This window comes from Amaranthus tricolor, chromosome 3 (assembly GCF_026212465.1).
Source record: "Amaranthus tricolor cultivar Red isolate AtriRed21 chromosome 3, ASM2621246v1, whole genome shotgun sequence".
NCBI lineage: Eukaryota > Viridiplantae > Streptophyta > Magnoliopsida > Caryophyllales > Amaranthaceae > Amaranthus > Amaranthus tricolor.
The window spans coordinates 7,036,670-7,058,291 of record NC_080049.1 but is presented as its reverse complement, the minus strand read 5'-3'; the positions used below and the strand labels follow the sequence as shown (position 1 = coordinate 7,058,291).

General features: G+C 32.5%; 3 protein-coding genes and 1 non-coding gene across 8 annotated transcripts in view; 3 read left to right on the top strand and 1 right to left on the bottom strand.

Annotated features, from left to right (window-relative positions):
• Positions 1-5,010, top strand: part of LOC130807305 (probable disease resistance protein At1g62630) — a 5,853-nt gene extending 843 nt beyond the window's left edge. Inside the window, exons 2-5 of one of the 5 annotated variants that reach the window (XR_009040564.1) lie at positions 408-3,635; positions 3,719-3,791; positions 3,876-3,948; positions 4,549-5,010. Coding sequence is in view for 1 of the 5 variants with exons in the window: in XM_057672464.1 (XP_057528447.1) it covers positions 365-3,635; positions 3,719-3,789 (3,342 nt within the window). In the remaining 4 variants the exon portion in view is untranslated. Of the gene's footprint in view, positions 3,636-3,718; positions 3,792-3,875 lie in introns of all 5 variants that reach the window. The other 4 variants (XR_009040561.1, XR_009040563.1, XR_009040562.1 and 1 more) reach the window with 4 other exon arrangements.
• Positions 5,011-5,665: 655 nt separating this feature from the next.
• Positions 5,666-5,737, top strand: TRNAK-UUU (transfer RNA lysine (anticodon UUU)). The gene has a single exon. It is a non-coding gene; the product is annotated as a tRNA-Lys (tRNA).
• A 4,554-nt stretch (positions 5,738-10,291) lies between these two features.
• Positions 10,292-12,481, top strand: LOC130808287 (protein ULTRAPETALA 2-like). The gene is made up of 3 exons (XM_057673767.1): positions 10,292-10,541; positions 11,490-11,823; positions 12,310-12,481. The coding sequence occupies exons 1-3, from the start codon at positions 10,292-10,294 to the stop codon at positions 12,479-12,481; spliced, it is 756 nt and encodes a 251-aa protein (XP_057529750.1).
• Positions 12,482-13,828: 1,347 nt separating this feature from the next.
• LOC130807304 (lysine-specific histone demethylase 1 homolog 2) lies at positions 13,829-21,402 on the bottom strand. The gene is made up of 3 exons (XM_057672463.1): positions 21,147-21,402; positions 19,379-20,969; positions 13,829-14,987 (listed from the first exon to the last, which is right to left on the bottom strand). The coding sequence occupies exons 2-3, from the start codon at positions 20,910-20,912 to the stop codon at positions 14,248-14,250; spliced, it is 2,274 nt and encodes a 757-aa protein (XP_057528446.1). The 5' UTR covers positions 20,913-20,969; positions 21,147-21,402; the 3' UTR covers positions 13,829-14,247.
• Positions 21,403-21,622: the final 220 nt, after the last annotated feature.

Genomic DNA, 21,622 nt, shown 5'->3' with positions numbered 1-21,622 from the left:
AAAAGAGTAAAAGGAAATTTGTAACCTACTTATTGAGAACTTGTTCTGTATGCTTCAGTCTCACATGATTTATTTATCGACTCACGAACTGTGAATCAAAAAAAGTAAATTATGGTCGATTTTAGACTAATTTAAATCATTTTGAGCGAATTGCGAATTCAAAAGTCGAACTAACTAGAGAATTACGTTTCACTAGTATGCTTACACCATCATCTATATATCAAGATTGATCTATTTTGTAAAAGGTACCAAAATCATCCTAAGATTTACAACTGAACAGATTTGTGAAAAACAAAAAATTATATTACTAGGAATATTCAATAAGACTATCTTTTTAAGAATGACATAAGCTTTGAAGTGTTGTATGGAAAGTATGCTCATTTTTGTGCTTTTTATCTCAAACCCAGGCTCTTCAATGAACTCAATAAAGAACTTGTTCAACGGTGGTGCTAGCGTTGAATCTAAGCTGCAGCAGTTGAAGCGTAAAACCAGAGCACTACGAGCAAGAGCAGAAGATATACACAATGAAATCGAACAAGAGGAGCTTCGACCAGGAAAAAGAAGAAAGAAGGAGGTTGATAACTGGTTAAAAGACGTTGATGAGGCTGTGATTCAACTGCAACGTCTTGAGCTACGAGGACAAGATTTAAACACATCAGGATGGGGCAGTAGTCAGTATGGGACAAGTATTTGTACGAATCAGACTGCTTATTTGACCGAACAAATTGGAGATTTGCTTAAGCAAGGGAGTTTTCCTCATGGGTTTATGTTCTATGATCATGGGGGTTCTAGCATTGAACTTGTCACGACAGACGATAAGATACACGATGAAATCTTAACTGATAAAAAGGAAAAAGCTATTTCGTGGCTTACAGAGAATGAGACGATATCCAATATAGGTGTTTATGGTCCAGGTGGCGTTGGGAAGACTATGTTACTTAAAGAAATTCATAATGAGTTACTTGAGCGGTTTAAATCGCCCAGAAGTGTTTACTGGGTATCGGTGTCACATGACACGACATTGCCTATGCTGCAGGATAAGATTGCGGAAGCTATGGATTTGAGTTATCTTTTAACAGAGAAGAATCTAATCAGGAAGGCGGCCTCTTTATCGTACGAGTTAAAGCAGAGAAAGAATGTTTTTCTTTTCCTGGATGATGTGTGGGAATATCTATCATTAGAGGAAGTCGGGATTCCTGTTGGACAGCAGAGTCGTTGCAAGTTGATCTTGACAACTCGCTCCTTAGACGTGTGCAGAAGGATGAAATGTCAAGAACTTGTCAAAGTGGAGCCGCTTTCAAAGGAAAAAGCTTGGGAGCTATTTGCCAAGCTACTTTGCAGAAGAGATGGGATTCCTTCGGAAATCGATGAGCTAGCAGAGCTAGTTGCTGCTGAGTGTGCGGGTTTGCCTCTTGGTTTGAAAGTCATGGCAGGAAGCATGCGAGGAGTAGAAGACATTCAAGAGTGGCGTAATACATTAGAGGAGTTGCGGGATTCAACTGCCGGACAAGCTGCTATAGAAACAGATATTTTCCCGGTTTTGAAGCTTAGCTATGACCGTTTGAAAGATCCAAAGTTGAGGCAATGTTTCCTACTGTGTGCATTGTATCCCAAGTATGGTGGAATTAAACGGGAAGATCTTATTGTTCTGTTCCGTTCTGAAGGGCTTCTGGATACGATGGAGGGATGGAAAAAGCAGTATGATAAGGGACACAGCATGCTGAATAAACTTGAAAACGCATGCTTGCTCGAGAAGTATGATAGCAAATGTGTGAAGATGCATAATTTCATCAGAGACATGGCTATTCGAATCACGAATGTGATGCCACGATTTATGATAGCTGCTGGTGCAGAGCTAAGAAGAATACCTAGTGGACGAAGATGGACGATAAATCTTGATAAGGTTTCGTTGATGCATAATTCTTTGTCAGAAATTCAACCGGGAACAATACCCATGTGTCCCTGCCTCACAACCCTGCTACTCCAAAAAAATCCGTTCACGAAACTCCCAGATTCTTTCTTTACGCACTTAAAGGCACTTAAGGTGCTTAACTTATCGGAAACCAGCATCAAAAGGTTACCAAACTCGATATCAGAGTTGAAGAACCTGAGGGCTCTTCTGCTAGAATTTTGTAGGCGTTTGCATTTCGTGCCTTCACTGATGAAACTTACCAAATTAAGGGAGTTGAACTTCAACTGTTGCTGGTCATTGAAGGATGTACCCCATGGAATTGAGCAGCTATCTGACCTAAGATTCCTTGATTTAGACGGGTGCAAAGATTTGTGTCGGTTAATCAGTGGGTCACTATCTGCATTCACTCATATTCAATGCCTTAAACTCGATCCAGATGTGCAAACTATCTCAGGAGATGATATTGTAAAACTCAGGTATTTGGAGAGACTAGAAGGGTGTAGGATTTCTGAAGTGGGCAGTTTTAATAGATATGTTAAAACTCAGCATTTCCAGCTGCTAAACCACTATGAGTTTGTTATTGGAGCAGGTGAATACAAACATTTAGACTATATCACGAGTGATGAAGAACAACGAGTGGTGATATTATGCAGCCGTAATCTTAAACATAGTGGGAATGAAGGTGATCTCTTCATTCCTCCCGAGAACACGCAGAATCTACAGATCCATAACTCCGAGTTGGATGCAAGAAGCTTGTTTGATGCCCTTCCATCATTAATTCACCTTGCCACATTGAAGAGAATTCTTGTTAGGCGTTGCAGAGTGATAGAATTCATCTGGTCACCACAATCACTCTCTGAAGCCGCACAAGAAGCTGCATACAAAGCTGCTGTATTACGACTTCGATGCCTCCAGGAGCTAATTCTCACTGATCTGCACGATTTCAGGGGTTTAGTGAAGGAAGGAGTTCTGTATCAACAAGGCGCCTTTTCCAATCTTAAGATATTGGTGATCAAATACTGTCCTAAAATCAAGAAGCTATTAAATGGTGACCTAAATAACCTCCAGGAGCTCGAAGTTGAAGGATGTGAAGAACTGGAAGAGATTGCAGCAAGTCATGACAATAGTTTTGATCAAGACAATCCGACTTGCTGGCTTCCCAACTTGAGAGTTCTGCAATTGAGGCGCTTACCAAAGTTGACAAGTATTTGTCATAGAGGTTTGCTAGGAAAAGGTTCAGTAGAACGAATTATTGTTGAATACTGTCCAGAAATCAAGGAGATATTCATGGATAATAATTTACAGCAGCATCACCTTAGAAACTTCAGAGAAGCTAAGATTGCTGGCTGCCGAAATTTGCTGCAGATTATTGCATCACCCAAGGCTAAGGATCAACATAGAGGCATTTATGAACTACCCGACTTAAGGGCTATCGATTTGGATGATCTTCCTTGTCTTACAAGCTTCTTCCAAGGAAATGTACCAACTTGTGATTCTATTGAAAAGATCACAGTTAGGGATTGTCCAAATCTGAAGAGATTTCCTCTCTTCATACCATTACGTACCAATGAAGAACAATTAGCTCCACTTCATCTTCAAGAGATAAAAGCAGATCGAGAATGGTGGGAAGCTCTAGAATGGGATAATGCCCTTATGAAGCAGATCCTTTTACCATTCACCAAATTGAGCAAGGCCAGAAAATCGAGCTTCTACATAACAGAAGGTTCTCTACATTTTCCAATGACTAATAAGAAACACTTCCAATATGTAAAAATCTAACATTTATAAACATTTTTTGTTTTGCAGAAGTTGGTTCTCCAGGAAGCCACCAAACAAATGTGGATAGCATAGACATTGGCTCCTGCCTTGAAGCATGAAGGTTATTACTTTATTTTCACATTTATATGTCTCTTCCAATTCTGTTTTCTGGATGATGCTCTAACTACAAAACTTCTGATATCAGGACTCATATGTATTGGTGATGCTCAACTTTAAAATAAGCAAGATGATCAATGCTACAATTCTTAGTGAAAAAGGTAAAACTGTAAACATTCATGATTCTCTCTTTATCTATTTTTGTCTCTATTTAATGTTCCTTATTTCATAACACTAAGGATTTATAGTTCTTTGAGTTTGGATTATAATGTACTATAAGAAAATGACTAATTAACTCATGTGCCTTTCTTATTTATGTGAAACTGCAAATGACGTTTATTGCTAAGGGTCAATCGGAAATAACCTCTATATTGTCACTAGCTAGTGTATAACAAAGGTAAGGTTGCGTACGTCTAACTCCAAAACATCATTCAAAGTAGGAGTCATTTAATGGTATTGGAACAATGAATGTTGTTATGATGTGGTGTAGAGTAATTTTTCTCAAAGTCTAGAATTTCCTCTTGCTGCAGTTAACATGGGAGGTTCGACCGCGTAGGGGTTTGAAAAATTAGGGGCCTCGATATTAAATTACTTAGTATATGTTAAGTGTTTAAGATACAAAATTGTTAAAAAATATCATAATTTTTAAAACTGCACCGGACCTCCATAGAGTTTGCCAATTTTTACTCCGTCCTGCTGCAATATCCCTTGCCCTATGTTGTTATAATGCTTATTAGTTGATGTTGAATTCTATAATGAAGGTTGAAAGCAGTACTACAATCACAGTGCAAAATGTGGCCCACATAACTGTATCGCAATCGTATTGTAAAGGACAAGCAGTCGATGTGCTCGAAAGAGAGCTGAGCTTCATGTGTGGTTCTGATGCATATGCTCTGACGAGCTAAGTTGGGCTCGTCATTCAAAAGAGAGACCACAACATAAAAAGCTATAGGGAGATAGAATGGGCATAACTAATTTGTTAACAGTCGGATGTGGCTGGTGGGAAGGGCACATACTTCCTCTGTCCCAAAAAATTAATCTAATTTTTATTTTTCTATTGAATTTATTCCATTTTTATTTTTAATCAAGATTCACGCTTTTTTTTAATTATCATCCATACATTTTACTTAGTTTTTCATTTTATCGACAAATTTTTTACTTTCACATAATGTATACTTTTCTACTACTGTTAACCAATTTTTTTGATTTACAGCACATTTATATTTAGGGTTATTTCTTTGAGACATAGAAATTACTTTAGACAGATTTTATGACTTTGAGGAAATATTAAATTTACACTATCAAATCTTTTTGAAGTCTTTGTATTTAAATTGAATATTTTTTTTTTTTTTTTTTTTGCATGGATCAAAGCAAGTATATTGTTTGTGATAAAATGAAGCAAAGTTTGTATGTACTAATGTTATAATTATATCAAAGAAAAAAAATTTATAGTTATAAGAAATTAGAGTGAGAGGATTTGCATACATAAATTAGCTTGGCCTGGTTTGGCTGTTGAGATGCAGCAGCAAGTAATCCTTATTACTGACCCCCATATGCCAATAATCCTCACTGCATCAACATAAATAAGACTGATTATGAAAACAACCAATTGACAAAATTCAAATACAAGTCATGCTCACAATTCCCTCAACGCGTCCAAAATACTAATGCTGTTCTTCTGTACTAATCCTCAGCTTTAAATACTCCAGTTTACTACACTTCTAATGTATTCAACTTAGTTCTAGAAAGTTCCTTTCCGTTCTCATAAGGTTGTTCTACCTAGGAAGGGGTTAGAAATTGTAACTTTTAAGCAAGTTCTTCCTAGAAACCTGGAAAACACAAGATTATATCATAATTACTCATATCAGTTAATAAGTAGCCGTCTTAGCTCAGTGGTAGAGCGCGTGGCTTTTAACCACGTGGTCGTGGGTTCGATCCCCACAGACGGCGTCTTTTAAATTTAATTCAGTTTTTGCTTTTCTTTTTTTTTGTTTTTAGTACATTATAGATCTGAAGTATATTCTAGAAATGTATTGTTAGAAATAACATTGATAGTCTCTAATATCAAGTCAGATCTTTTACATACTTATAATTATAATACGCCTACATTGTTAATTAGTGAAAAGTGATAACTAAAGAAGAAACACAATGAGATTTTTTCATATTTTATCTAGCATTGTCATTATTTGTGTCAGTTATGTGTGAAAATACGTATGAGAATAGGTATTAGTATATTTGAAAATCAATTTTGATTATACTAGATAGATTTACGATGGAACTAATTCATTTTAGGATACATGATGAAATACTATAAGGTAAGAAAAACAGACTTGCACATGGTTTTTATTGAATTGAAAAAAAGTATATGACAAGGTACAAAGAGAATAATTTGGTGGGAATGATAAAGAAGGACATTCTCAAGAAATATATGAATGTATTGCAATATTGAGAAGTAAAGATAAATGTTAGTATTGTCCAATCACACTCAGCCTTCATCAACGCTTAACCCTAGGTTCCTTGTTCATGCGATCCTAGATGAGATAACTCGATCGAATCAAGCAGACATATTTCAGTGCATGTTGTTTGTTGACAATATTGTTTTAGTTAATGCTATAAGATAAATTAACGGATCATAACAGATTACACAGTTCATTTGAAAATTATACAAAAAAGCAAAACGATCTTTTGAGAAACTCTTGATATCTTCAATAATTACATCTCATTTAATATGCAAACCTTTTTCACGTTTTATAATAGTCTTTTCTAAAAAATTTATGTATTTTGAAGGATATATATTTTGCATTTTTTTACTTAATTAAAGGTACTTTCACTTGCTCTGATAAACAAGATGAGTTTGCACGACTCGCTAATACAAAATTGAGGAGAATTCATCTTCTCAATCTTTCTGTTCCTCCCTTGGTCTTTTGTCAACTTGCCCTCTTCCTCTACTTTTCTCCATAAATATATATAACTAAATATACATCTTACACCGTTTCTTTCCAACTCTTGGATGCTATTTCTATATGATTGAGAGATTTCTGTCGATTATCAAATAGAAACATAAGCACTCAAAGCAAAAATATTTAAATTCTATATTCAATATCTAATTTGTTGCTAAACTTGTGGGTGGAAATGAAACAAGGTAATTCTTTTAAACTAGATAGATTCCCGTGTCAAATACGGTTTATGATTTTTTTTTCAAAGAAATAGTTTATGAATTATTTAAATAAAAAATTATTAATTTAATATTAGTAATTAAGTTATTATATGACTCATAAATCATATTGAAATTATAAATTAATTTGTTTTAAAAGTTTTAAAAGTATTACTATTAGATTGAGATATATATTACTAATATATATAAAATAAATCATGAAATCATGCACTAAACAATATAGATTATAAGTAATTACATAAAATAATAGAAAATTTCAACACATTAAAAATAATATAAATAACAATTTAAATGTTTAATGTCTTTGTAAAACCTTAAAATAAGTTTCAACCTAAAGAACATACTCCCTCCAGTCTTTGAAGAAGTTTCAATTTGTCATTTTGGAGTGTTCCTTTTGTTGTTCCCATAGAGAATTGTTTTGTTTATGTCACAAAATTTGAACAAAAATAATCTTATTCATTCTGATATAATATTTTATAATACTTATGGTCCCTACATATCTTCCATTAACTTCATTTTAAAACACTTATATATTCTTTATGGTCCCTATATATATTTTCCACTAATTTTATAAAAATATTTTTTTATTAGTTATGCTCCCCATATTTTTTCCACTAACTTTTTTTTAATGTGTTTTTAATGTTTATGGTGTCCACTTTTCCTCCATTAAATTTGTTATTTAATAAAATAATATGTCTATTATTTTAACGATTCTATTTTTCTTAATTCCCGTGAACATTCTTTGTGTTTGTGGGAACTTCATTAAGGAACAGAATGAATATTATTTTACTATAATAATGAACTTATAACCTAATTTATTTATTTATGTGTTATAACTTTATCAAACATACGTGATAGAATTATCTTTTGAAATTATTTCACCAATATCTTTTTCTTTTATTTACTTAAATAATTAATGTATAATCTATATAATTTTTGTACTTTTTTAATATAGCCATGTAACTAGTGTATATGAAAATAAAATTTTTACATAAATTATTAATTTGTTATCCTATAATTATCCATTGTAATTAAAAGATATTACATATCTTAATTGATTGTATATGGTAAAATTAGTAAATAAGATATAGTTTTAAAATCTTTTGTTACTAATCTATTAAACAAATCTAATCAGAAAGATATTACATGATATACTAAAAAAGTATTTGCCTAATAAGAACATGAAAAGAGCAGAAAATTTTTATTATGAAATTGACATGTATTCTAATCGTTTTTTCATTTGTATATATTATAGAGATAGATAAGATATAATTTTAAAAATCTTTTTATAAACCTAAAAGTTCTTCTCAAAAGTTACCAATCCATTTTCATCTTTTTGTTAATACTTTTATAAACTTGAGAAATGCAAACAAGCAACAAAAACTCCATATAATATAACCAGATTTTGTTATTCTAAGTCGCTCTCACCTTGAAAAGAAGATGAATTAAATTTAAAATTATTTTCTACTATTTATTAAGTTTCACATATATTTCTTCTACGATTAAATTTTCTTCATTGTTTCATTGAAATAATTTCATTTATTGACAGAAGCAAATAGATTGATGGCTTTTGTATGACTAAAATGATTTATACATCTCATTTCAGTTTATATCTTTGAATCTTCATTAATCAAACTAAAAACACTAATTCTTTATTGACAGGGCCGTCTCGAAGAAAATAGAGGCCCTGTACAAAATATATAAAATGGGCCCTTAAGCTTATATTTATGGAATTTTAGTAACTATTAATTTCAATAAATTTGTAAATTACATTATTCAGTCGATATATTTGTTGTAAAACTAAATTGTAATATAAGATTATAATTTTAGAGTAATTAAATTATTGATAACAAAAATATAGTATAATGAGATGTTTATAAATCGATTTAAATCACAAAATAGTATCAAGAGTATGATAAGATCACCGAATTCTTAAATTCAACGACATATAAATTAATACTTCAACTGATTCAATATTAATGTCCCATTTAAATTTGAATACTTTATATAGTTCCTTTTAATTTGTATTTTTATTTTCAATTAGAATATAGTCTAGTGGGATCTTGTTTAATTCGTCTTAATATAAGTAGTATTATTAATATTAATTTTTTATAATTTATAATTATGCACAATTAAATACCTCCCGCAGGATTGAAATATTGTCTTGACAAATATGAATATGTAAATGGGACGTTATTATTGAAGAGAGAGGGAGAATGATCTTAAAAAAAATTATCTCAAAATAAAATATAAATTAAATTAAATTAAATAAATTGTACCAATAAAACTCACAACACTATTATTTGTAGATCTTAGGAATTGAACACATAACCATTTTAGCTCAAAATCCACTTTATTACCACGAGTCAACATGTTTATATCTATTTGCATACTAATGTTATTGTATACATGAACCCCTTTATCTATAACCAACCCAGGTTAATCGACGGGCCTGTTTAAAGTTTATTGAAGCTGTCTCACCGTGAGACGACCTCAATTGAGTTAGCCTAAACTCTTTAAAAAAATTATCTCCTTTACTAGTGTAAATTCAGATATCATTGTTTTTTTTTTTATTTTTTTACTAATAGATTGCTTATATGGGCTCATCTCACAAGGAGATGGTCTCATACAAGACTTTTCGAACTAAAATTGTCTCTTTGAATCAAAATTCATCGATTTATATCTTGGAAATGTTATTTTTTTATTATAATAAAATCTTAGAAAATTAATTTTAATCAATAAAAATAACTTATATTTTTATTAAAAAAAACAACAAAAATGGAAAAGAAGATCTCCTTTATCCCTTTCCATAAATCAATGATGTTACATAAGTGTATACCTTCAATGCATCCAAACCTTCATTTACTCCTATTACATTTTTAATCAAGAACAATTTGTTTTTCAAACATTCACTTACTACTCATATATGGATTGCAATCCATTCGTTCCACCTATTTTGCATTAATTGTCATTTTGGTCTGTTCACTCATTTTGCATCATTTTTAATTTTGGACAATAGCCTACCTCTTTCTTTTAATCTCATCCATACATTTTAATTTTTTTTTTAATTTCATTCATACAATTCATTTTTTCTTTTTATTTATTACTAATATTTACTTTTTTCTTAAAAATCAAAATTTTCTGATGGGTAGAGAGAGTAAAAATAAATAACTTTTAGTAAAATCATTTCCCTCAAAACTTGCACAAAGTGTTTTTTATATAAAAAATATAGTATTGTTAATTAATTTATATTTATAAAACTAAAATGTTTGTTAAAATAATACAAAGCTCAAGGGAGACTTGACCTAATACCTTTTGAAGATACCCAAATGCAAAGTGTTGTTGTTGATGATCATGATGATCATGGTGATGATGATGAGATTGAGGTCTTTTCTCATCCTCCATTGTTTAGTAATGAAGAACTAAATGGAATACATGGGATTAAAAGAGGTGAAGGCTTTATAGAACTGGATTGTGGATGTACAAATGCTACATATGGTGATTCAGCTGGCAAGTTTAGAATCTATGGTAATGGAAAGCTGGAAGTATCTTGTGATTGTTATCCTGGTTGCAATGGAGGTACTTATGTCCTTAATTTTCGCAAAAGATTTAAGTTTAATTTTCGATTAATGAGCTGCTCTTGTGAAAGATCGTCTATTAGTTGGACTACTAAATTCATGTATGGATAACGTCCAACGGTTAGACCGTCTCACACAACAATTTAATACATAGACGTTCAACAAACAGGACTTCTGGGCATGTTTGAGGTGTTTAATCACACATAAGCCTTAAATTAAGAGTCAAATATTAGTTTACATTAACTTACGTTGTTTGTGCTTTTAGTTTAATTAAAACTTGTTTTGAGGCTCAGATCAAAAACATTTTACATTGTAGAATCACGATAATTAATGTGTACTTTTACTTCGTCTTTACAAGTTGGTAAGTTATATTGATCATTGCTTGCTTGTTGGTCATCCATTTTCACAAGTCAAAGTTGCTTTTCCTTTAGTTTAATAACTTGAATATAGGCAAAACATTTAAAAAACACATAAAATGAACGAAATTACAAAAATTATTGTGTAGTTTTATTCTGCTACTACAAGCCGACAAAATTATATCAATCGGTGCTTGTTGTTCATCAATAATCCATGGGCTATCTTATGACTAAAATCTAACTAAATATTACCTCCGTTCTAAATTAGTCGCAACATTAACTATGTTTGCACTATTCACTCATCATCCTTAATAATTTGTATAATTCTTAATCTATAAGTTAAAATATAGTCAAATGTGATCTTGTTTGACTTGTCTCGAATCAAAGAATCTTAATAACAAAATTTATAATTTTTTATTATATATAATTAAAGATATTAAGAATTGAATAGTGCATTGAACTACGTGAAAAAAAACAAATGTTGCGAGGAATTTGGAACTGAGGAAGTATTTAAAAACTCAATTAACATTTTTGTATCAAATTAACTTATTTGGGTATTAATTATTTAATTTGTTTGGAAAAATGAGTGACAGAAAAGTTGAGACCAAGTGAATTTGAAGAGCATGCAGGAATTAGAGCATCACAAAGCAAATGGAACACTCATATTTGGGTGTTTGTGAATGGGCAGAAAGTTCCATTGAAGGAAACAAAGCTACTCAAATACTATTTGGGTTCAGCAACTGATCCAACTTCCTGCATTAGGCCTCGTCGGAGACTCAAATTTCACCGGGATGAGTTCATCAAGTGCACTGCCTGCGCCAAGATGCGCCGTTTTAAGATGAGTGATACAACCGAGTGTAGGGCCTACCATGAAGCCTTCAAAGCTACTCATACTTGGACTTGTTCTAAATTTCAATCTACTACACTGTGAGTGATCTCTATTAATAGCGTCTCATTTCAATAGTAAGCAACTTCTTTATTGTGTAATCACTAACAAGGTTTGGCTGCGGGCGTACATTTATCCGAACATGAGTATTAGTTGGATTAATGCATGATAGAGTATTAGATAACATCTAATATCATGCATTAAGCCCACTAACATGAGTATGGGCTATTATTTTTCAAAATAAATAGTTAATAATTACTAAAACATAATAAAAAGTAAAAGATAAGTGAACGAGCGGTTTACTTGGGTATTATGTTTGTATCAGTATTCGTCTGTTTTAATTCTGCCTTTTTTGAAATTGGATGAATCGAGTCTGAAGCCTGTCTATGAACAACTCTATATAAATAATTTGTAGTGATGTTCAAACAAATTTTGTATGATCATCTTATTATTAATTATATCAAAATTAAGATATGTAATTATTATTAATATCAAAATTAATTCCCTTGTGATTTATAAAATAACAGAAAATGTGAGGATGAAGAAGAAAGGCAGTCAAAGCAAGTATTACGGGGATGTTCTGTGAACCCAAAATGCAAAGGTTGTGTATCGTGTGTTTGCGTCGGTTGCAATATGTGTCGCTTTGCAGATTGCAATTGTCGCATTTGCGTGGATTTTATTCAATTTTCTGAACCTTAATGTCGTACATGGACTAGTCTTTCCAATCATAACTCCCTCCATCCTTTTTTATATTGTTCAATAGACTAATTTATGTGAGACTATCTCTAATCGTAAACAAATTTTAAAGGAACGGTTGGACTCACTCCGTTCTCTTTTGTTTTTTTATTTACTTTTTGCATATTTTTTAAAGTAAATTTTAATATCTCTAAATACACACAATAAAAAATTATAAAAAATATATGATAAAAAAGTATAATTAAGACGAATCTAACGAGATCTTACGTAGATATATTTTATCTTCTAAATATGTGTCAAATACATTAATTAAATTTCTCTTTTCTCAAGGTGAAATATTTTAAATGGGATGAAGATTAGAAAAGAAAAGGGATTACATTATTTCTAGATCAATACATTCTACATTTCTAGATCAATACAATTCTACAAAAACTAAATTTATGGGTAGCGTTTGCATGGATTCTGGCTTTAATTAATTTGTTATCTTGTTAGATAATAGTATTAATTACGTTGTATGTTTTTACAATTTTTATTTTTCTAGTTTTTATGTATTTTATAAACTTGTTAATTTTTAATACAATTTTAAATTGACACAACTAAATTAAAAACCGATAGATTAGAATTCGAAAATGATCCGCCCCTAAAAGTTAAAAAACATAGACTCAAACTTGATTATAATTCAAACTTGACCCTTTTGATCCACTTTCTTAAGTTTGTCGATTGTTTAGTTTCACATCATTAATTTTTAATTGAAAGTTGAAACCCATTATATTTCTAATCAATTATAATTTGAGCTTTCTAATTCTTTTGTTAATGTCAGCTACATAGTTATCCTTTTTAATTTGAAAATATTTAAATATTTTATGTTTTTTAAGAAATAGTTAGTGATAAGAAAATATTTTGGAAAATTCATGTGGTGACTCGTTTTTGGCTTTTTTCACAAATGTTTTTCTTAATCCACATGGTGGACCTTGAGCATCCAACTTTACATATAGTAGATTAAATGTTATATTTTTCGTTAAATTAAATATTTAGTTCAGCTAAATTTCAAAATATATGGTCAATCGATCACGATTTTTGTTTTTTGAAAAAAATGTCATTACATTGGGTAAAAACAGCATAAAGTTAACCAAAAGAAATTTATTTGTCTACCACAAAAAAAAATTGAACGGTCAAGATCACCACAGGAATTAAAAAATCCTTTACCACGTGAATTAAAAAAATTCAAGGTTAGCACATGAAATTTTCCAAATACTTTTATAAAAATTCATGACAAATTGAATCGACCCTAACCAATAGAACTAGTATTAGCCTGAAATCTGAATGCTTCATCTTGCTATAAAATTGGTGAGGAGTAAGGGAGGGAGGAAGATCAGAAACTTTTTTTCAAGCCAAAAAAATGTCTAAAGTACACAATTTACATGTAAGTAACCTAGAACCCAATAATACAACAAAATTGTGGATGTGAAAACACAAGTTCGAAAGCGCCAACCACCCCGCTAACATGGCTGAATTGAGAATCGATGGCTAAATCGAGAGTCGAGACTACACTGTATAAACCTATTTCCTGACAAATTACAAAGAATACTCCTACCAAATTGAATTGGGCTTGCACCATCATCATGTTAGTTGCTCTTACTAGCCTGAAGCAGCACCAACCGAAAAAAAAAAAAACACTGCGGCAGCTCTACGACTTCAGCATTGGAACATCTACTCAGCCCCTACTACACAACACTACTGAAACTAGTCAATGTCGACCAGAAGCACATTTACACGATACCTTGAGGTCCGATAGCCAAACGATACCTGCCCCTACCTCTCCGTGCACTTGAAATGCCAGTGATCACAGAGTTTCCGATTGCACCCAAAGCTGTGGGTCCCATCAGCTTCAGTCCAAGATTGTTGAACAGATACAACAACCGATCTTGGTCTCCTCCGTTTACTCGTTGGAGCTGTTCCACTTGTTCGCGAGATACTACTGCATAAAGAAGTAAAGGAAGGCTACTGTGCTTTGCACATTTCGTCCCTAGTTCAGCCAACCAACAGCATTCACTACAGAATTTACAGCTGAAGTCCGCGAAGGAAACTCTTAAGAGTCCTAATGAGCTCCCATTTTCAGCCACAGGATCAAGTATAAACAAAAAGTTTCCAACTTCTAAGTCAGGCCTCCTAAAAAGATCGAGAAGGGTATCGAAGCTTAGTCCAAGGTTTTTCGTTCCACATTTTTTCCCATACATCTGTAGAATCCTTGTGCCTCGAAAAATTCGACCAGCTTCTCTTAGGCCACTTAAAAATGCACCATGCATTGTGGCTGGATACTTCCTACTTGTTGCTTCACCAGCAAAGAACAATCGGTTTTCTACACTTTCAGATAGGATGTCATAGTCGATTCCAATTGAGCCTACTCGAACATGAGAATATGAACCATAAGAAAGAGGATCACTGCCCCATCTTGTGCAAGCTGACTGAATGGGATCTGGCACATGAATACCTTTTGGATTATATATACCTATTTGTAGCCACCAACAAAAAGCAAAAAACAAAAGATCAGAATCAATCTAAAGCTTGTAAATGAATGATAGAAGAAAGGGATAAAAAGAAAAAAAAAGGTCCAAAAAGATCACATCAATATCAACAATTGCAACTTGATAAATACAGCTAGAAAGGCCTTAGACCATACCATTGTAACACCTTTGATTCAAATCCGTTGTTACACTTGGCAACTACTATTCATCAATCAATATTGTTTTACTCATTCTTTATGTACAAGAAAAAACAAAGTCAAGTGAGATTTTGTTTGATTTGTTTCAGTACATATCATATCAACCCTATAAATTTAAATTATACGCAACTAGTTATAGTTAAAATAATGCATCGGATAGCAAAAATACATTAAGTGTAACTAACTTAAACCAGAGAACGCAATAGATACGAGATTGTATCTAATAGATTTTTGATTTAATTGCAAATATATAGTATAGTCCTATCAACTCCTTGATTTTGCTATCAAGAGTTTTGCACAAATATTAAGTAGTTTAGTTGTTGAAGGAATTACCCAAAATAAGAATTATGTGAATGATATTAAAAGACAAAAAAAATGTGTAGATGAGAATAAAAAACTATGAAGACCATATCTATAAAATGGAAATATAACAAAGCGAGACAGACAAAAATGTAAATGTAGCCAACTCAGAGGGACATAAGGAGTATTCTGCTATTAAAAAGTTTGGAAAAATATTAAGTGGTTTAGATGTTGGAAGAATTAGACAAAGTTAAAATTATATGAATGATAATAGAAGACTAAGGAAATATAACAAACTAAGCGGGACAGACAAAAATGTAAAGGTAGCTAACTCAAAGGGACGCAAAGGGTATATATAAAAAGGACGATGAAACATGTGTCTCGAAAACTCTAAATTAAAGTTTTGCGTTTCTAATCCCAGTTTTGTATTATATGTCCTTTCTGGTACCATTAAATGGTACTATATATGTTTACTATCTTCTTACAGATTTAGTTGTGTCATTGCTAGTTTTGTACTCTGTTGTCCAAAGCTAGTAGGACATATTTTGTTTCAGTTCACCTTGGAAATAATAGAAAACTTTTTTCTCACATTACCTTTGATCCCTTAGTGATACCCTTAGAATAAGGATAATGTTAAATTTCAAATGAAAGGATAATCAATAAATTTTAGCAAAAAAAATCCACACTAATGACCCCCAAATAAAATGTGACCAATAATTTAGAGATTAAAAGGTTATATACTACTCCCTCTGCTTAAGGACATGAGTACCATTTGATTTTTGACACTATTTATCAATCATCCTTAATTTGTACTTTATTCTTAATAATTGTTAAAATATAGTCAAGCGGAATCTTGTTTAATTCATCTCAACATAAATTTTGATAAAATCAACTTTTAAAATTAATTATACACAATTACAAATATTAAAAATTAAAAATATTAAAAATTAAATTAGTGCATTGGAAGTAAACAAAACTAATTCAGACATAAGAAAAAATATCTATTACAAGCAAGACAACTAATTCAGGCAAAAGAAAATATTCACATAGCGCAAATCAACAAACAATTTTCAAATCATTTTTGCAAGGGTCCATATTTCAGAATAGTGGGGACACCCAACAAGATATGACCCACAAGAATTAAGTGTAGATGGCAAAAATGGAGAACGGGTATGCCATGATCATGGAATATAAACTCCCCCGTTATGTCTATTTGAGAGTTTACACGATGTTAAATCCCGCTATATAACGTTGCATGAATATTCAATGTCAAAAGGCCATGTTAACCATTACGTAATGTGTAACACCAATTTATCACAATATTTCACCATTAGAACGTTATTTGTTTCCCCGTTAAAATTTGATTAATATAGATTAACTTTAATTATTACGATCACTTAAATAATAGATACGCATAATTTTAGTTGATAAGATAATAATTAGCTAATAATTGGTGAGTTAATTTAATTATACACTAAAAATGTCTCATATAGTGCAATTATAATAGATTTAGGCATATTATGGCGTAATAATAGTAGTTCAACAACAAAGACGCAATTATAAGTTTAAACTCTCCTTATGTGATATTTTTCAAAAATCACACCGCATCGGCCGCAATTTACGTTGAAACTTTGCTATAGCTATTTTCCGCTACGTCGTGACCATTTCCACAATTGCATCCCCGATCACGGTTTTTTTTCATGGTCATGAATGGCTTAGTAGGGTTAACACAAGATCATCTAATTAACATTAGCTAGTGAGTGATTAGCTTAACGAATAAGATAAAGAAAAAAAAGTAGTATAAATAGGGGGGAGAGTAAAAAACATATAATAGTCAATTGTAATAGATTTGGGATGGATTTCTAGACTTATTTAGGGTGATCTCAAGCTTCTCAAATTGTTTAAACTATCACATTGTCCTGTAATCTTTCTAGGTTACATTCCTCATATGATTTACGTTATCTTCATTACACATTCTTACAATTATTCTTTTACATTACACTTTCAACCATTCTAACATATTTCTCTACAATTCTTGCAACATATTTCCACATTGTACCAAATCACGTATGGTTATGTCAATCCATAATAGGCTATTGAGATATTATATGATCGAGGTATACCCTTAAACTAAAAAGAAAGTTGTATTGAATGACTATCAGATTAGCACTACTAAATGGATCAAAATGTAAGGCTTTTAAAAAGAATCATAGTAGGAAGATGGGAGTAGCAAACAAGTGAATACTTCAATGGATGAGTGGGCATAACACGAGGGATAGATTTCGAAACAAAGATATAAAAAGAGATTAGAAAGTTGCAAATATTGAAGAAAAGATAGAAGTGAATTGTTCAAGATGATTCGGACATGTGCAAAGACGGTGTATTAACGAACCAGTACGGAAAATAGAAAGTTAAAACTTAGAAGACTTAAAAAGAAGGCATGAAAGACCGAAGATGACCTACAGTGCAAGAATAGAAAGGAATATGTAGTGAACCCCAATTTTTTGTGATTGGTTTTGGCATTGATGTTGTTTTGCAAGAATCACTCTATAAGACTATAGTTGCACATCAAATGAAACCTTCAAACGACAACATACAGTTATAAAGCTATAATGCTTTGAATTTGATTATTAAAGAAACTACTCTGATAATCTTAGAAAAGTCGGCGTGAAGACCGAAGATGACCTAGAGTGCAAGAATTGAAAGGAATATGTTGTTGACCCTAATCTTTTGTGATTAGGGTTTTGGCATTGATGTTGTTTTGCAAGGGTCACTCTATAGGACTACAGTTGCACATCAAATGAGACCTTCAAAGGACAACACACATTTATAAAGCTATAATGCTTTGAATTTGATAATTAAAGAAACTACTCTGATAATCCTAGTTTCTACAAAAATTGTTGATATCCGATCTCATTTCTTAAAACCCCTCTACATATTTGACTTGTGCAATCTCTTCATCAAGACGTGAACAAAATCAACACCCAAACCCAAACAATATCTGAAATTATGAGTTCTGTATTAACCCAAACGCTAAAGTGTCATATTTGTTAGTTATGAAAACGATGACACATTAGCATCTATGCGTGATTGAAGTGATCAAATAATCTTTCAAATATACCCCATCCCAAACTCAAATTTATATGATCAAATGATCACTCAAATCCAACCCATCCTAAACTCAAAATTTAAGTGAATGAATAACCACACCATAATATGACCCAAGTCGACCTAATTTGCATGATAAAATTGCCACTTCAAAAAATATGAAGGAAAGAATTCTCACCGCAAATAGACATGTTCTAGTTCTTTTGTTAATACACACAATAATAATTATTATTGAATCAATGATCCAGTCATATAATCCTCAATGATTTAACACCTATGCTCTGGCATCCCACACGGAGACTCAAATTGTTTACAGCTTCGTCGTTCATGCAATAGCATGACCCTATGGCTAACTTGCAATCTTGATCCTGTAATTGGAAATATAACCTAATCTCTAGTTATTTTTTATCATCATTACATTAGATAAAAGAATGACAACCCCTACCTTTAATTTAATTTAGTGTCAATAAAAACAACACACTACAATATCATCAGATCATTTAAAAACCCTCAAGACAACATGAACAATATTTTCACAAGGACCAAGGTTATTCTTCAAACTGTGTAGACCCATAAGTTATTCTTCAAATTAAAAATCATTGATGAAAGCAAAGTGTGACATGGGTGGTTCAGCATCGGCTGAAAAGTTAAAAAGGGAATGTTATGCGAACTTCCACCATCAAGAGACAAGAGATAGCTGGAAGTAAAATTTGGGTAGAAAAATAGTGAAAATATATTGTACATCGTTAAAAGGAAACTGTAAATTATACCTCTGAGCACATTCAGAACTCGATGCAGCAAAATGGATGGCTCCGTGCCTTCGAAATCCTGGGCAGCTTCTCCTGCGACCAAGGCAACCAATACTGCACCACCAGACACAGTATGGTAACTATAGAATAGAAAAAACTCCCCTCTATCATGGGTATGATTTCTAAGACATCCAAATGTGTCTAGATCATCACCCCAAAATACATGGGGAAAAACCATTGCAACTTTGTTAAGCAACCCAAAACCTAGCCGGTTAATAGCCTCAAGCTTGCTTTTAGGTAACTCAGGTTCAAATTTTATTCTTTTTTGCTTTAGCACCCCAAGTGGCACTGTACACAGGGCAATATCTGCTTGAAACACTTGATTTCCAGCTATCACCTCAACACCATCATCTCCATATCTGATAGTGTGAACAGTCTTTCCATATAATATAGGAACTCCTTCACACAAGGATTTGATCAGCCTCCAATTCCCACCGACAAGGAAACAATGATCACCACCCATCTCATAGGGATCATCCTGATCCCAATAAACAGCAGAAAGCTCAGATAAACATCCTGCATTTGCGTATTCCAAGTTCGCATAGTGCCAATCTAGAAGTCGACGTTCATCATTACTCTTGGCTACTGAATATAGCTCACAAACAGTATCCAAAACAGAGCCCAGAGAAATATCATTTACAAACCCACCCATTATTTTTCTTAGCTCAGTTACTTTATCCAATAACCGATTAAAAGTGAATTCAACTCTTGAATCCATCTCCTGATCAACTGGAGTCCCATCTGGCATGTACAATGGACATTTGTCTCTCACCTTATGCAAAGGAATTGATAACTGCCTAGCCAAAACCCCCAAAGGGTTTGCATGAATACCAGTTATAACACTTCCACCTAACTCAACAGCAGCAAATTGACCATTTTTACCCATCTTCTGTGTATACACTCTTCCCCCAGGGCGGTTCCTTCCTTCAAGAACAATGACCTTAAAACCAAACGACAACAACTGCCTTGCAGCAGCTAAACCTGCAAGTCCTGCGCCAATTATCACAACTGATCCCTCAGAGGCCTCCTCTGGAATATGAGATGAGAAAGGCGAAGAAACGCCAAAATTAATATACCCATTGTACAAGAGAAAATCATAAGCAGCAGATATCAAATGCTCACACTCACTACTAACAGTTTCCCTTATCTGCCCCTTAGACAGCCACACTCGAACATTGCTCCTCCATCTCGAAAGGATATGATTCCTTATAACAATGTAGTCATTTTGTTCTTTTCCACCTAACTCCCGGATAACATCGGCCCTAATCTCCTCATCAAGCAATGCATCAATGGGGAAACCGAGCGACAAAGCTATCAACGCCTCCTTTTCGGTTTCTTTCTCCAAATCAAACTTGGTTCGATTCCTCTTCTTCAAAGGACCACCTATATGCTTCTCTATGAACTCATCCATCAAATTTTCATTATAGTTTTTTGTAACTACCTTCCTCCTTGATGACCGTTTCGGATTCAAACCATTCGAAACCGGGGTATCCATATTCAATCAACCACAACCCCAAAAGAAATAACTAACTTTATCTTCCAGACATCATAACTAAACGAAGATAAAGTTCCATCAATCATCCAATCCAACATATATCATACAAGACCAATCACTAAAAGACGTCATAAAATTAACAAATTCACATTAAACCCATATTTTCCATACACAATAAAATGTAAAAGTAAAGTCAACATAGACTATAATGAAATGAGGAAAACATGGACATACCTTAAAAATAGAGTTCGCATAACATGAATTCCCAAAACAGGGGAAAGTGAAAGGGAGTAAGTAGAAAGAAAGCAAAGATTAAAAAAGGATGAAGTAATGAATTAGATGATGAACCGACGAATAGCAATCGACTTGAAACGTCGAGGTGAAAGGGGGATGGTTGATTTTGCGAAAATTTTGATTTAGCGGTTACAATTTTAATTTTGAAATTAGGGTTCATGCGCTTTTATATGATTAGGAACAATTTATTGGGGGGAGTGTGAACAGTTAAAATGGGGTCCATGTGTAAATGGATCACGCCGTAGGATTTTATCTGCAGACGCTTGGATTCATTCTATCTCATTCAATAAGGATGTGTAATGTGTTTAATAAATGGTCTTTCACAAACTTCTAATAGAAGTCTTTTTAAGAGACTTTTCTAATTGCGTCAATGAAAATTGATTAACAAAAATTAAAAGAAAAATTTGTAATAAAAA

What these genes read in the sequence shown, in the direction of transcription:
- LOC130807304 (XM_057672463.1), bottom strand. Translation starts at nt 20,912, where the DNA reads ATGGATACCCCGGTTTCGAATGGTTTGAATCCGAAACGGTCATCAAGG. An exon ending in AGTTCTGAATGTGCTCAGAG is followed by an intron (nt 14,988 to 19,378) that starts GTATAATTTACA and finishes GGCTACAAATAG; the next exon opens with GTATATATAATCCAAAAGGT.
- LOC130808287 (XM_057673767.1), top strand. Translation starts at nt 10,292, where the DNA reads ATGCAAAGTGTTGTTGTTGATGATCATGATGATCATGGTGATGATGAT. An exon ending in TTATCCTGGTTGCAATGGAG is followed by an intron (nt 10,542 to 11,489) that starts GTACTTATGTCC and finishes AATGAGTGACAG; the next exon opens with AAAAGTTGAGACCAAGTGAA. An exon ending in AAATTTCAATCTACTACACT is followed by an intron (nt 11,824 to 12,309) that starts GTGAGTGATCTC and finishes ATAAAATAACAG; the next exon opens with AAAATGTGAGGATGAAGAAG.